General features: G+C 34.9%; 2 protein-coding genes across 6 annotated transcripts in view; one reads left to right on the top strand and one right to left on the bottom strand.

The window, feature by feature from the left end:
• The window catches only part of ARHGEF33 (Rho guanine nucleotide exchange factor 33), a 141,504-nt gene extending 125,691 nt beyond the window's left edge, over positions 1 to 15,813 (top strand). For 2 of the 3 annotated variants that reach the window (XM_055108038.1, XM_055108037.1), the window contains exon 19: positions 1,082 to 7,238. In XM_055108038.1, coding sequence (XP_054964013.1) covers positions 1,082 to 1,163 — 82 coding nt within the window. In that variant the 3' untranslated portion in view covers positions 1,164 to 7,238. Of the gene's footprint in view, positions 1 to 1,081; positions 7,239 to 15,463 lie in introns of those variants that run through there. The other variant, XM_034952980.2, reaches the window with a different exon arrangement.
• The window catches only part of SOS1 (SOS Ras/Rac guanine nucleotide exchange factor 1), a 144,602-nt gene that overhangs the window by 33,709 nt on the left and 94,461 nt on the right, over positions 1 to 16,432 (bottom strand). For all 3 annotated transcript variants that reach the window (XM_034952969.3, XM_003817632.6, XM_008970879.5), the window contains exons 9-10: positions 8,691 to 8,818; positions 7,248 to 7,903 (exon numbers count right to left, since the gene is read on the bottom strand). In XM_034952969.3, coding sequence (XP_034808860.1) covers positions 7,248 to 7,903; positions 8,691 to 8,818 — 784 coding nt within the window. The remainder of the gene's footprint in view (positions 1 to 7,247; positions 7,904 to 8,690; positions 8,819 to 16,432) is intronic.

Here is a 16,432-nt window from a genome sequence, read left to right as displayed (position 1 = left end):
GTAGTAGCTAAAGTTAAATACAGTTTTTAAATTATTTGCTAAAAATCTCACAACTACTTAAAGATGCTTACAAATACTTATAAGCTATTAAAACTATTAAATGTGATAGAATATGTTGGTTTGGTCCTATTCCAACCTTTAATTGCCTTTATTTCAAGTAGTCACAATGAGAGGTCAATCATAAATATAGGAGTCTCCAATCCCTTCCATGAAAGGACCTACTTTTCATTCACATCTCCATGAAGTAAAACAAGAGGCTGAGTGTGATCACTCCCCTAGGCCTGACCTACTCCCGTCTCTCCTTAACAGTATTCTCCTAAGTTGTGGAGAAAGGCTGCTCTCACCAGCACAAGAGACTTGGGCTGTTGTCTTCTGCATAAAGAGGGGGAAAGACATCTCCCATAATAGGGGGGAGAAATCACTCACTTCTATAACTCAAATTTTATCAAGGCCCACATTTAATTGTAAATCTTTTTTTTTTTTTTTTTTTTTTTTTTTTTTTTTAAGGAGGGGAAAGTTCAGTAACTTGAGTCTTTTATTGGGAGCATTCTTTTCCTATTTGTATTAGGGACTGGTAGACTCCAATAGTAAATTCATAGAGGGTAGCAGATGCCTTTATTTCTGTTAGGCTACATAATGTGGGTCAAAGTTTTATAAGAAGCACAATGTCTTTTATTAGCATAGGATTTAGCAAAAGCAGAATGTATTTGTTTGGAAAATTTTGATTTAGGCTGATTCTCACTAAGACCCATCCTAGGTTTAGCCTTAAAATAAAATGTTTATAATAACTTTTTCCCCAAAAAGCAAATTCATGGATTTATCATAAAACAGAAATATACTTCCAATCTATTGATATGTGGTCATCGAGATAATAACTGATTTAAATATCAGATAACCTTGAATTTAAAATACTATTTTAAGTTAAAGATTTACAGAATAAAAATACATTGGTTTTAAATGTCCCCTTCTCCGTTAGCTTTATACCTTCTGAGGCTAGAGTGGGTTACTGATAAAAGTAATTTAAATACATATAATCCTTTAATAATTTCCTCTCTGTTGGTATTTTATTGTTTGTCTTCAGTTACAGAGTTCCTCAAAAGTTAAAGACTAATGTCTCATCCAGAAGAAAAGATATTAAAACAGAAGGCTGTACAAGATTTTAATACAGAGATTTTTATCGGTTTCATCACAATCTTCCCTTTCAAGAATCTTCTTCCTGTTCTGCAAATCTATTTGTAAGGTGAGGCTACTCAAAACAGCATGTTTAGGAAGCAAAAGCAGTGGCCACTAGAGAGATGCTGAGTTGTCACTGTTGGAGAGAGCCCATACCCGCAGTACAGAGTACTCCAAGCATCCTTGACCTGTGTTCCAAATTTAGGGTGCCCTCTCCCTTTTTAAAGGAAAAGTTTATTTCAGTCTAAAAATCTAAAATCAACACTCACCTCCATATTTTCTCAAATGCCATGAAAATCAGGCTAAAAAGTTGAGGGACATCAAGAGGAATTTTAAGTTGAAAAACAGAATAAAAGCAAGTTCTAAGTGACTTAAAGTATGTTTTAAGAAAACTGTGGCTATGGTTAAAGGCAAGCTATTTCTAAACAGACTTTTCATCTTCTTAAGCCAAAACTTCTGGCCATTTCAGTTCTTTAGTAATTGATTATAATGCTGGGAAAGCCATGATGTGTCTCAGTGCCACAGTCAAATGGGATCACACCAATTCTTGGTCTATTATGTAACATTCTCAAAGAACTTTGACATAACTTATTTCATATGATTTATGTGAGGTGAGCAGGGCTGGAAGAGATGTAACTAGACTTATCTAAGGTCATACTGTAGAGTGGCAGAGATGGACCCAGAACCTAGATCATGTGATTCCTGATTTAGTGCTCTTTTCTATCATATCGTATAACCTCCCTGGATTAAAGAAACCCTTAAAGTTTCCACAGCTGTGAGATCTAAATATAAAGAATTAAACCTTGAGTTATATAACCACTATAGAAATTTACATGAATGATTAACTCAGAATGTACCTGTACTGCTAATCTTGGTTAAAGGCACCAGAAAGTCACTGAAAAATCAGCAGTCTAATTGTGATTCTGTAACTCTTGATCAGCCTTATTCTAGATTTTAGGAATTAACAGCTGTACCTTCCTGTATGCTGTACAGGGTTTCTGCAGCTGGAAGTGAAATAAACACTCCCATAATCATGACTGTTGTATTAGGTTCTAGAGTTGTTTTTAGCTTGACTGGAATTAAGAGTAGTCTTGCCAAAAAGACAAAAGCAGCAGAAACTAAAAACAAACCAAGAAAATCTGGCAAAAATTTAAGTACTTTCAAAAAATATCTTAAAGGCTGCATATAGTCCCAGGCTTGTATTAATTTATATTCTATTTTTAGTCTAAAGCAATGAAAAATTGCTAATGAATGAAAAACATATTAAGACGACAAAATACTTATATTTGAAATTTTACACAGAAAAGCATAAAAATTCCAGACATTATTTTTATTTCTATTGGATTGGTGTCTCCATTTCAATGACTGTAACACACACCATGTCGCTAACCACTGGAGACCTTTATCTTACTGATGATGTAAAGAGCTAAGATAATATAAACAAATGCCCATCAATAAGGACAGGTTATATAATTTTGTAAGAAAACAGAATACCTAGTTCCATTGATTAGGCAATGGTAAAAGCTAAGTTTTATACTGCCGTTGTTAGTTGTGGAGCAGCAGTTATCTACCCATATTCTAAAACCATGTTGCAGAGAGAGATGAAAGGTAAACACATAAAAATACAAAAGCCAGTCTGGGTTTGGCTTTAAAACATAAGCAAAAACATATAATCATAGAAAAAAATTAAAAATAGCCCATTTTTATATTCTCCTTTCTGTTTATCACTTACTTGTGGAGATAATTCCACAAAGTTCTTTCTCAAACATGATCTCCTGATGAATTTCAATATGGTCAACAACCAAAACTTTTTCTACAGTTTTTCCCCCTCATCATTAGAGATAACATTACTTTGCTACTTGACTCTCAAATCCCTGCGCTAAGGTTTCCACCATGTTCACTAGTTGCTCTGCTTCCCCCAATCAAAACAGCTAGGTTATTTTCAAACAGAAATAACCAGGTTATTTCAAACAGAAGCTGTAGTTATTTTTTTCTGCTGACCTTCTGTCTCTGTTTTCCTCACTATAAAACCATTATTTGATATTTTACTGCACAATACTTCAAAATTTTAGGAACTCAGAGTATACCTACATTAGTGTTCAGAATATAGATTGGAAGTGATAATCCAATCCTTTTTCCTTATGTGCCTATTTTGATTGACATGACATTTTATTTGACAAGGTCAATGAAATTTGTATTTATTACATAAAAAAGTTATTTATGTAAAGACCACCCCACCCCCAACCACCATAGTAAAACACTGTTATAATCAGGATGTCTGTTCATGTGATAATTCTCCCTTTAATGCAGCCATTTAAAAAGCTACAAGAAACAATAAGCTCCTCAACAAGGATTTATAAACAATCAGTCTTGAATTCCTTAAAAAAGGAAACAGACGCTATGCTGACGCACAAACACTTTTTTAAAAAATCAGAGAGTATAAAAATAGAACAGCACTGCCCTATAGATGAAAAATTGTTCAAAAGATTTAAATAAGTTAAAACACCGAAACTGGGCTTATATAGGACACAAACTCAAAATAAATCTAATTCAGGTTTTTGAGGCTTTTCCATATGAAGGTATAAAATAGCAGTAAATACTTTAAAGAAAACGATCTTCTGGCTTAAGTTTTTTCAATACCATCTTCTGGAAAAGAGAAATTCCCAGGCAAGGGAAACACCTTTTCCCTCACTTCAATATGCAAAGCTTTTATTTCCCATAAAATGTCAATTCTGAATTATTATCCTTACTTCAGGGTCATCTCATTTTTCTAAAATAGACTACCAAACTGGACACAGCACCACCTACCATTTATCTACTCATGTTGTTTCAGGTCTCATTAACTTGTACTTTGTTGCCTACAACAACTCTGTAACAGACGTGAAATTCCTATTCTCAACTTTTTATTTGTGCATATTGCTTTGTGCTTTCTTACTTAGGATAAGGAAATAGTCTCTTCATACCATTGCCAGATTTAGAATGATCCATCCAATTGGATAATTTTTCCCCTAGTTTTTGGGACAAACCCCAAAGTTCTGATATAGTTAGCAAATTATGATACATCCAGAAACACCGAATCTGAGAGACAAGCTATAAATTAGATTCCACATAAGACCCTGTTGCAATCTTTTAAGCAAGTTAACCACTTTCTAATTCACCTAAATTTAAATTTTTCTTTCCACAAAGCTTTCCCTTTAGTGAGCAAACTACATCAATAGACTAATGATTGGGTTTTGTAAAAAAATAAAAATAATAATAATGACCAGTATCTATACATAAAAAATCTATGCATTCCAATGGAAGTGTATCTATAGTCAGAGCTTACCTATATCCTATTTCAAGAAAAAAAAATTACTGACAATATCTTCATAGTACTCACGTTTGCCCAGAAATGAACAAGCCATTTATATTATTGGCAGTTCAAACCAAGGAAGTAGTTTATTTGTTTATTTTTTTTGAGCTCACATCTGTACCAGATCCTTTTACTTAATTATTAACACATATAATTTAAAAATTACAACATATTCTATTCATGAAAACAATCACCTTATATGAGTCAATGTAACATGGTAGACAATATACTCTATTTAGAGTCAAGAAACCTAATTCTTGACTTGTTCTGGAATTAACTCATAATAGAACTTCTGGGAAATCATATAATCTTCAGGGACCTTGGGATTTGTCTACAAAGTGAAGGCTTGGACATCTCTTCTAGCATTAGAGATCTATAGCTCCATTTTGTACATTACTGTTAAAATATTTGAGGGATAAAGTTGGCTGACACCACAGTGAAGTCTGAATAAAGTAAGGTTAAACCAGTTTCTCTTCTGTTTTTATGACAATGTCTAACCAAACTATAATAATCTAAAAGATGTCTGTAAGTCGTGTCTTATAGTATTCATTAAATTTTCTCATGTATTATATCCAATGTCTTTTATTACAATTCTATATAATAAAATAAAAATGTGTAAGTTAAATGTTAGCTTTGTTTCAGTGTAAGCCACAACCTGTACTGTATGTTCTCCAATAAACATACCTACTAACCAAATCACAAATCCCTTTTCTCTCTGGGGAGGCTGAAGAAAGATGAGAGGAGAAGAGCAGACCAATAGTTCTTAAAAACAAATGGTAACTTGATCTGTTACCATTGTAGTGAGGCCTTAAAAGTCCATTTCAGTTTTACAAGTTCACAGATGGTCTATTAAAAACCATTCTATGTTGCCAGTAATAACTTCAGTAACAGACCTTACAGAATAGCCCAAATAAGCTAACAGTTAACACTAATTTGTGTGTACTGTAAACCACAACTCACGAAAGCTGCTTGTAGACTCCAGTTTCACCAGTAGTATATTTATGACATAAATTAAAATATTCAGTTAAACTTCAAAAGAAGACAGAAAAGAAAAATGTCAAAAAACTTAGCCACAACACTGGCCTTTTATTTCTCAAAAAATTATTGGAAGGAATTTTTTAAAAACTTATTTTTTTTTAAGTAAAATAATCTCATCAACTTAAATTTTCAATACACTTAACTTTGGCAAAGTTCTATAAATCTTAAAATTTAAGTGTTTTATATTCATTATAAGTAAAAGCACTCAAAATATTACTCTATACCAAAGCTAAAAATTGATACAGAAAAGAAGTATCAGACAGAAATAACTAATAAAACATCATTACAAAAGTACCATGTCCATGGACTTTACCTAACATTGTACACATTAAGGAAAGAAGACTTTCAGGACTACAAAACAAGTGTCAGCTTGTTCCAGTTAATTTTGCTTTAAAGTGTCCTCATTTAAAAAAATAAATAAAAGGGACAGTTCCCCAGACAATAGTTGTAACCATTCTTCAGCTGCTTATTAATAATCATAAATTAACTTTGTGAAATATAGCAATTTAGAGAAAACTTCCATCACTCAATCAAGTCTTACAGAAACAATTAAAAATTTTGTAATTTGAAAATGTTTTCCTGCCCAAGTATCACTGACTTGTGACAGTAAACACTAGTAGTAAGTCTTCTTACAATGCTCTACGGGAAAAAAAAAAAAAAATTAAAACTTCTTTCTTACAAACACAGAGAAAAATCTAAAGATTAATTTTACTCCAAATGAGTCTAGGAACCCCAAACAAAAGTACTTAGGATGAAATGATAAAGTTTAGAATGCTCATGTTATAAAAATTCTATGAGTCCTCTAAGGGGACTTAAAAACCAGGAAAATGTGGCAAGAAGGGCAGTTTGAACTTTTATAGCCTTAAAAATCCCTTAAGCAGAAAAGAAGTATTTTGCAATCACAAATTTTGGGTAACTGAATAAAAAACATTTTTATAGTTGTAGTCTAGATCATAAAGAACATAGAAAAGGTTGGTGAAGCGCAACTAAATCGGCAGGTCATACTACCGAAAAATTGTACCTCTCAAAAAACAGCTTTATATGGAAAAAAATGACAATAACCTATTTGTTTTTCATGTAAAATCTAGGCAGCCTATTTACATTTCCTATGATTTTTTAAATTTTTGGGTCAGTAAAATAAATACACTGACTATAGACATTTCTAGGTGAAAAATTATAATAAAACTGGAATCCTTGGCTTCCAGGATTGCAACATTTAATATTAAATAATCAGGTTTAGGAGTGGAAACTGAGAGAGAAAGCAATGCTGTGTATATTTATACTACCAGCACAATTTTGTTATATTAAAATTTTTATTTATAATCTCAGTAATGGAAAAAGAAGAAAGAAAAAAAAGATAAAGGAGTAAAAAACTTTTTAGATCCCAATAATGATGATTTACTACTAACTTTAGTCTTGTTTCTGTCACTTTCTAACTGGATAAATTTAGCCAAGTGACCTCATTTTCTCATCTATAACTGATGGTAAGGTTAAAAAAAAGTATTTAAGTGTAGTAGAAAAAGTAAAACATTCCAAAGAAATATAAAGTGGGGTATTTTTAGTCAAAGAAAAGAGGTCTTTGGTTGTTAGTTTCTTTTCTATTTTAGGCACAATAACCCATGCAGGAAAGAAAATCAGTTTGAAGCAGGAAAACAAAAGTGACAGGCAACTTCATAATTCTTACCTGCGTACATATGGTACGTAAGCCTCTCTATAAGTTTAATAACAGTTCCTGCTTTGATAATTGGAATTCCAGCCTTGGGCTGCATGTTCTCTTCAAATATAATATTCTCTTCAGAGTCAGGCTCTGCAAATCTATAAACATCAGCACTAGGCAGCCTCATCTGCTCCTCTTTCTCTTCCTGTAGCATTGTTACATCAAGCATCCTTTCCAGTGTACTCCGGTACTGTAAAGATATCAATGCTGCCATCCAATTGTTTTTCTCTTCAGCTGACTTGGCAGAAAATATAACACTATTTTCATCTTTTAAAATTATTTCAAAAGCATGCTTGTATTCATTGGTGTCATCTTTATCATTAATTTGTACCTTTCGCATAAAAAACTTTTCTTTAAGACGATATTCTGCATTGCTAGCACCAGGAAGTCTTGGCTGCCCGTGATTTGATTTACAGCAAATCATTAAGCCATCAAAGAGAAATATGTGTCTCTCGTGTTTGGCTCCTACACGTGTAAGAGTTCCTTCCATTATAAATTCATTACAACACTGTCCAATGTCTTTTCCCTCCCAACCATCAATATTCTTCTGAATCTCGTTCATTTTCTTGATTGCTAGTTGTTTCCCCTTCATTTGCTGACTATAAAACCGACATGCAGATTCACTGGAATAAAGAAAAAGACATTATTAGTACATAGATGACAGAAAACCTAGAGTTCATGTAAGTAAGGGAAAGTGTAAAAGTAGATTTTTACAAGTCTCACCGAGAAGGTATTCACTAATTCCCCAAATAGATTAGTATTACAAAATTACACAATTTTGAAAATTAAAGCAACCTAGAAATTTTTTTCAGTGTTCTAAAAAGCACAATGATTGCTGACAAAATTCTCCTTAAATGTAACTACAAAATGATTATTTCTATCTTGGCTACTAAATATTTAGAATGACAACTAATAAAAAGTAGCCCAATACAGTAAAAAAAAGTAATCTGAAAGATTAAAATAAATTATTTAGAAGAGTTTAAATGGACAAGACCCAAAGCTAAAAACATGTAGCACATATTATAATTAGGAAAGTGGAAGCAATGTTATCTGAATTAATGCCTCAAGTTATATAATCCCTAAAATAAAGGACACTAATAATTTTACTTTGACAGAATAACGATGCCAACATAAATCTACCCGATACATTTTACTCTGTCTCTCCTTTAGCTTACCAGTTGACTCTCAGGAGGTCTTGTCTGGGAGTATGCAAGGAAAATGCACAAATATGAAAGGTTTTTCAAACAATAACAATTCTCTTGGCTTTGATGTCACTTCCTCTAAAAGACCAGGCTTGTCACTAAAACTATTTTCTTCATTGTTTACTTGAGGAGGGAACTGGGATCCCTGAACTTACACCACAATATTCAGGGTAAAAAGAAGGATATTTTAAAAAGTAAAAATATTCACCTCAGTCTTCGTTTTGCAAGACTTTTAGAACATATTTTTTCCATACCACTCTGAACATTAAGCAAAGCTGTTATTGCTTGTTTTAAACATTCCTTGTCTTCTTGATCTTCACTTTTTTCTTCTAACTGCTGTAAAGCCAAAATGACAAATCTGAACCAGTAGTATATTTTTGGATAAAATAATAATAAACTCATTTAAGGATAAAAATAACATTTATTCAACTGTCACCACAATAAAAATTTTAAATGTGTCATCAAATATTCTTTTTAAAAGTGTTTTTCCTGTGTGTTACTATTAATACACAACCAAATTTTCTACATTAAAAGACCAAGATTAGCAGTGTTAAGATGGGTTACATCTTGTGACAGGCAGTAATATGTAGTTTTTCAAGGTGCATACCAGTGAAAAGAAATGGGGAGCATAATCGATCTACTGAATTATCATAGGAGTTAGCATACCACTAAGCATGTAGACGAGGTTTTTTTTTTTTAAGTGTGGAATTTGGTCTTAGGTTTCTGACCCCTATATTATTGTTATATAATATTGAGATGATAAGGAAGATAAATATACAGAGAACGATGCAATGTAGTAGAAGGAATCTCAATTACAAAATCTAGGATCAAATTTTGACTCTACTTCTGTGTGACCTTGGGGCAAGTCACTTGATCTCTGAGTCTTACTTTTCCCATTTGCCAAATAAGGCTTATAAAAAGCCTACCCTGCCTACTTTTAGGGGTTGTTATTAAAAACCAAAGCACTTTGTAAATGGTAACACACAATGTAAGTGTAAATGGTTTTCTTTGTAATTATACTACAGAATTAACAATAGTATAATAAAGAACTTTGTCCATATCCACATTAAGATTTTGAGTGAAGCTGTAATATACATATTTATGAAACTGAAACTCAAGCATATTTTCTATTACTGGCAAATATCTGTGTCAGACAGAACGTCTCTACTTAACAAGAACTAAGTCATCAGTAACTAATTGTCAATACAGTAAGGTAGCTATGATTCAAGCAAGCAATTAACAGATGTATGAGTCACAATAATTCACTCATACATCTAAACCTGTTCCTGGTTACCAAAAGGAAAAGTTAAGAAATCACATATTGGCTGGCTGCAATGGCCTATGCCTATAATCTCAGCACTATGGGAGGCCCAGGTGGGAGGATCGCTTAAGCCTATGAGTTTGAGATACCGTCTATTAAAATAAAATAAAATAACATTTTATCAATAGAGTTTTCATCCAACAATTTAGGAATACCTACTCTCTACCATAAACGAAAAGACTTGAGATATACAATCATGAAATATTCAAAGTGATTTATAAAGAAGTTTATTTTTCTTTTTTTTTTTTTAGATGGAGTCTTGCTCTGTACCCCAGGCTAGGGTGCAGCAGTGCGATCTCAGCTCACTGCAACCTCTGCCTCCCAGCTTCAAGCAGTTCTCCTGCCTCAGCCTCCCGAGTAGCTGCGATTACGGGTGTCTGTCACCATGCCTGACTAATTTTTTTTTATTTTTTTACTTTTAGAGACAGGTTTTCACCATGTTAGCCAGGCTGGTCTCAAACTCCTGACCTCAAGTGATCTGCCTGCTTCGGCCTCCCAAAGTGCTGGGATTACAGGCGTGAGCCACCATGCCTGGCTAGAAGTTTACTTTTCAATTAGCTTAAGTATTCATTAGTACATTAGTACTTTAAGGATTTTGTGTTTTTCACAGGTATTCCTTAAGGGTCAACAACACATTCCTTTCTGCTTCAATTGATAAAAATCAGTTACATGCATGCGCACACACACACCACATGCACTGATGACCTGTGAAAAGTAAACAGATTTCTTACTTATATTCTAAACCATTTTTATTAAAATTTACTTAAAATACTTTAATGGTCAAATATTCTAGAAGTAATGAATACCATATTGTAATGTTTAATACTTAGCTTTTATTATCCAGATTTCTTATATTCATTATTAAAAACTCACCATACTTTCTACTAGTGGCATAATCTACATTTTTAGGAAAATTTTCAGTCTTAACTGTGTTAAGTAAAAGAAAAATTTAGGCTGGGCACGGTGGTTCATGCCTGTAATCCCAGCACTTTGGGAGGCTGAGGCGGGGGGATCATGAGGTCAAGAGTTTGAGACCAGCCTGGCCAATATGGTGAAACCCCGTCTCTACTAAAAATACAAAAATCAGCTGGGCGTGGTGGCACACGCCTGTAGTCCCAGCTACTCGGGAGGCTGAGGCAGAAAAATCGCTTGAACTCAGGGGTCAGAGGTTGCAGTGAGCCATGATCGTGCCACTGCACTCCAGACTGGGCAACAGAGTGAGACTCCGTCTCAAAAAAAAAAAAAAAAAAAGAAAAATTTATTCATAACAATTCTCAACATAAAAAGGGTAACGAAAGATATTTTCCAAAGGATAAGAGACTTTAAAAGTGTACATATTAATACAAAAATCAAATATCTTTTATTCATAATATTGTTCTTCAATATGGCCAGCTAGATTAAAGAAAGCCAATGGCCAGGGTTCATAAAGAAAGATACTAGGTTTTTACTTAACAGATATTACTAGCAGGCTGAAGGCTGGAATCCAGGTAATCTCTCAAAGTACCTTCCCATCCCTATCATTTGAAACTATTTGCCTCTCACATGGCAGAATTCTGGGAGACAAATAAAACGTTACCATTAAACATAATCAAGTTTAGTCTTTAAAGCAGCAGATAATCTAACATTGAAAGCTATATACCAGGGGTATCCAATATTTTGGCTTCCCTGGGCCAAACTGGAAGAATTATTATCTTGGGCCACACATAAAATATACTAACACTAACGAGAGCTGATGAGCTTTTTAAAAATTGCAAAAAAATCTCATAATGTTTTAAGAAAGTTTACAAATTTGTGTTGGGCAGGGGGTTAGACAAGCTTGCTGTATACCTCAAGAAAAGGCAAATTTAATGAAAGCACCACTGAACAATGAATTAGTTCACTGAGTTGATTGAGAATTTAATCACTCAAAAGCAAAGCCCAGAGAAATTCAAGTCAGTAAGATACAAGGCAATTTTTCCGTCTTAAATAACTAACAGGTAGCAGAATATTGAGCATTTGATATTTTGTCCTGGATAAATTTTTTATATTTTTAATTCAGGAAAACATACCTAATGGTAGACAAAATATATAATTCTCATACACATAAAAATATTTATAAAAGAAAAAATCCACTTGGACATCCTTTGATTTTCTATCCTAAAAATGTTTCAAGTTTTGGAATCATTTATCTACTATTTAACTGTAGCATTTTACATACAGAATATTCTGGTATCTCAAAAATGTTAATATTTTAAAAGCCACAAACCCAAAGTACATTTCAAACCCATAAAACTTTCCTGATGAAATACTTTTAAAATGTCATTTTTACCTTTATAACATTAGGCAAGCCTCTAAAATAAATTTCAGTGTAATAAATGACCTTTCTTGTAGCATTTTTTGCTTCTTTTACTTAACATAGCTAATTTAAACTTGGCACTGGTGCAAAATAATTCAAGCTAACTAGCATCAAAAGGGTGGCTTATTGTGGCTACAGAGACAAAGCAGTGGCAATTAGTATGTAAATGAGACTCAACAAAGCAGCATCCTCTTGTTACCAGTGATATTCAATACCATGCTTTTCATGAGTGCCTATTTAATAATAATGTGCAATAGTAACAATTACATTTGTACAAAGGCAGTTTATTTGAATAGTTTAAAAAAAAGTACTAAGTCCTGAGATTATATTACCATATGAGATTGTACTTAAACTCATCTAGGGAATCATATTATTATTATTATTATTATTTTTTTTTTTTTTGAGATGGAGTCTCGTTCTGTCTCCCAGGCTGGAGTGCAGTGGCACAATCTTAGCTCACTGCAACCTCCGCACCTCCCAGGTTCAAGCGATTCTCCTACCTCAGCCTCCAGAGTAGCTGGGATTACAGGTGCGTGTTACCACACCCAGAAAATTTTTGTATTTTTAGTAGAGACGGGGTTTTGCCATGTTGGCCAGGCTGGTCTCGAACTCCTTGGCCTCCCAAAGTGCTGGGATTACAGGCATGAGCCACTATGCCCAGCCAGGAATCATATTTTAAAGCAGAATGAAAACTCACATGCTCCATTGAGATGATAAAATTTAACTTTTCACAAGAAAGAAACCACTTTTACCAGTGACTAATTTTTTTGGTCCCTTAGAAATAAGTAAAGAGGCAATAGTCAATATGGTGTGTTGCATGTGCAAAGGAAGCCCTGGGAGATAAATGGGATTAAATGTAAGGAGCTGTCAAAAGAAAAAGCTACAATGAATATAAAGAATATAGCAGTATTCAGGAGACTAAAACTCAAGAGTGTTTGATACATAAAAAATAAATTGTTGTACCCAGTGCATTTTATATGCTCAATTCACTCACAATCATATAATGGCTTCCCTTTGATTAAAAAAAGGAATGCTTGAATTCGTTTTTATTCCTTGGAATTAATTTCCTCCAACAAGGCATTGTATACAACGAAGGAACTACCATTTACTTGAAGGCACTAACAGGCAGGTCCAGGATCCACAATTCTTGACTTTCAGTCCCGTGACTTTTCACTATAATAGGTACCCAAATAACTGAAATGACTTTGAAAAACCTCAATATTCACTAAATAAAACGTATTCCATAGAACAGGTAAATTGCAATGCACAAGAATGACAAAGTATACAGCCAAGAAATATACATTATAATTGTCTAACATTTGGGATATAAAAATAAAGATCTCCATTTATTTTAAATATTATATACATAGAGCTCATCACAACGTAAGAGAACACAAGCAAAGATTAGGTTCACATTTCGATTTTGGAATGTTATTTGTATACCGTTTGATGAGACACCACAGTGGATTACAACATAGAAAATGCAAAGAGTAACACTTGATTTACTAGCCCTCTTAGCAAATGTATGAAATATTATCCAAATTATTCCAGAACTAATTAACTAACTGCTGAGTAATTCAAGCCTTTTGCTCCTGTTTGCCATGACATCATTTTAAACATTCCACTAAAAGCTGAGGGAAAGAAAGGTCATGACATTCAAATAAATTATTATTTTATGGTACCAGCACACCTAAAAGGTATGGGTGGAGAAGATGAAATTCTTAATTAAAACGAAATTTCAATTCCAAACATTAAACAGGCAATCAACCCTAAAAAATGTTAGGATATGTCATTTATGAAAACATACCTTTTAAAACCACCTCTCTGTTCTAATCAGAGAAAACATCACTAACTACAAATGCACCTCACAGCAGTCAAGTTTATTTAAAATTAAAAATTGGCCAGGTATAGTGGCTCACACCTGTAATCCCAGCATTTTGGGAGGCTGAGGTGGGCAGATCACTTGAGTCCAGGAGTTCAAGACTAGCCTGGACAACATAGCCAGATGCCGTCTCTACCAGAAAATAAAATTAGCCAGGCATGGTGGCGCACAACCGGAGTCCCAGCTACTCAGGAGGCTGAGGTAGGTGGATTAATTGAGCCTGGGAGGTTGAGGATGCAGTGAGCAGTGACTGTACCACTGCACTCCAGCCTGGGTGACAGAGTGAGACCCTGTCTCAAAAACAAAACAAAACAAAAAACAAAACCCCAAACACCAAAACCAAAAAATTAAATTAAAAATTGGAGTAATACAATAGTTAGCTGTTTGTTTACAATGGCTCCTGTGGTGCACTATCCTATGTTTAACTTTAGACATTCAACATTTGTGGTCAGCTCCAATACCATGTAGCTTTGAGCCCATGGTTTCTAGATAAGAATTTCTGAATTTAGAAAGCTGGTTCAAGGGAATGTACACTAGAAAGAACCTCCATTGGTTCTCCACCAGACTCGGTGGCTTACGCCTATAATCCCTGTACTTTGGGAGGTCTAGGTGGGAGAAGCCCTTGAGCCCAGAAGTTTGAGACCACCCTGGGCAACAGAGCGACGTCTCATCTCTACAAATAAAAATTTTTAAAAATTAGCCAGGCGTGGTGGCATGTGCCTGTGGTCCTAGCTACTTGTGAGGCTGAGGAATCACTTGAGCCCAGGTGGTCGAGGTTACAGTGAGCTGTGATAGCACCACTGCAATCCAGCCTGGGTGACAGAACAAGACTCCATCTCAATAAATAAATAAATAAAAATAAAAAATATAAGATCAGGATGAAATGATTAATTGGCCTAACGCAAAAAAAGAAAACAGAAAAAAAAAAAAAGCGAAAGGGGAAAAAAAAAGGCTGGGTGCGTTGGCTCATGCCATTAACCCCAGCACTTTCGGAGCCAATGTGGGAAGATCCCTTGAGCCCAGGAGTTGGAGATCAGCCTGGGCAACAAAATGGGACCTTGTCTCTACAAAAAAATAATGTAAAAAAATTAGTTGGGCATGGTGATGCATGCCTGTAGTCTCAGTTACTTGGGAGGCTGAGATGAGAAGATTGTTTGAGCCCATGAGTTCCAGACTGTAGCAAGCTATGATCACACCACTGCGCTCCAGCCTGGGTGACAGAGCGAGACCTATCTCTAAAAAAGAGGGATGGGGGTGTTAGGGGGAAGCCAGCGTATAAAGCCAATGTAGCCAGTGTATATGCTGGAGAATCAGAACAACAAAAATTTAATTTTTATAGTGTACCAAAAACTTATTGTTAAGGGTTGAACTGTGTCCCCCCATGAAAGATATATTCAAGTCCTAACCCCTGGTACCTATGAATGTGATCTTCTTTGGAAATAGGATCTTTGCAGATGTAATCAAGTTGAGATGAGATCATCTTGGATTAGGGTGAGCCCTAAATCCACTGACTTGGTGTCTTTGTAAGAGAAAGGAAAGCGAGATTTGGATGCAGACACATAGAGAAGAACGTGAAGCTGTGAAGAAGCTGATGTGCAGATGGAGGCAAAGACGGGAGTGATGGCATCTATAAGCCAAGGACCACCAAGAATCGCTGGGGTCCACCAGGAGCTAGGCAGAGGCAGCAGGGATTCTTCCTTAGAGCCTTCAGAGGAAGTGTGGCCCTGCCCACACCCTGATTTCAGATTCCTCACCTCCAGAACTGTGAAAGAATAAATTTCTGTTGTTTATAAGCCTCTGAGTTTGTGGTACTTTGCTGTGGCAGCCTTAGGAAACCAAATACACTCATGTACACACAACAACATAGACTTCAACCTGAATTTTAAAATAGAGGGAAACTTACTTTCCCTTGGGTTACAAGGACCCAGCATACAAGAAAAAGAATAGGCAATTCTCTAGGGAATTCAAAGTCATCCTGGATGGTTTTTTCTAAGGTTTGTTTGGGTGCGTCTTGGGGAGAGGGAGATAAAATCCCATGTCTAAGGAACAAAGAAAAAGTTAATACTTTTGTGGAACCAAACATGTACTGATTTGCTAACCTTTAAAATACTGGTCAGGCCAGGTGTGGGGGCTCGCACCTATAATCCCAGCACTTTGGGAGGCCGAGGTGGGCAGATCACTTGAGGTCAGGAGTTCGTGACCAGCCTGGCCAACATGGCAAAACCCTGTGTCTACTAAAAATACAAAAATTAGCCAGGCGTAGTGGCGGGCGTCTGTAATTCCAGCTACTTGGGAGGCAGGAGAATCACTTCAGCCCGCGAGGCAGAGTTTGCAGTGAGCCAAGATCGTGCCACTGCACTCAAGCCTGGGTGACACAGTGAGACTCTGTCTCAAAATAAAATAAAAATAAAA

The sequence above is a fragment of the Pan paniscus genome, chromosome 12 (genome assembly GCF_029289425.2).
Source record: "Pan paniscus chromosome 12, NHGRI_mPanPan1-v2.0_pri, whole genome shotgun sequence".
Lineage (NCBI taxonomy): Eukaryota > Metazoa > Chordata > Mammalia > Primates > Hominidae > Pan > Pan paniscus.
Note: the sequence above shows the minus strand (reverse complement) of the source record. Positions and strands in the feature narration are given on the sequence as shown.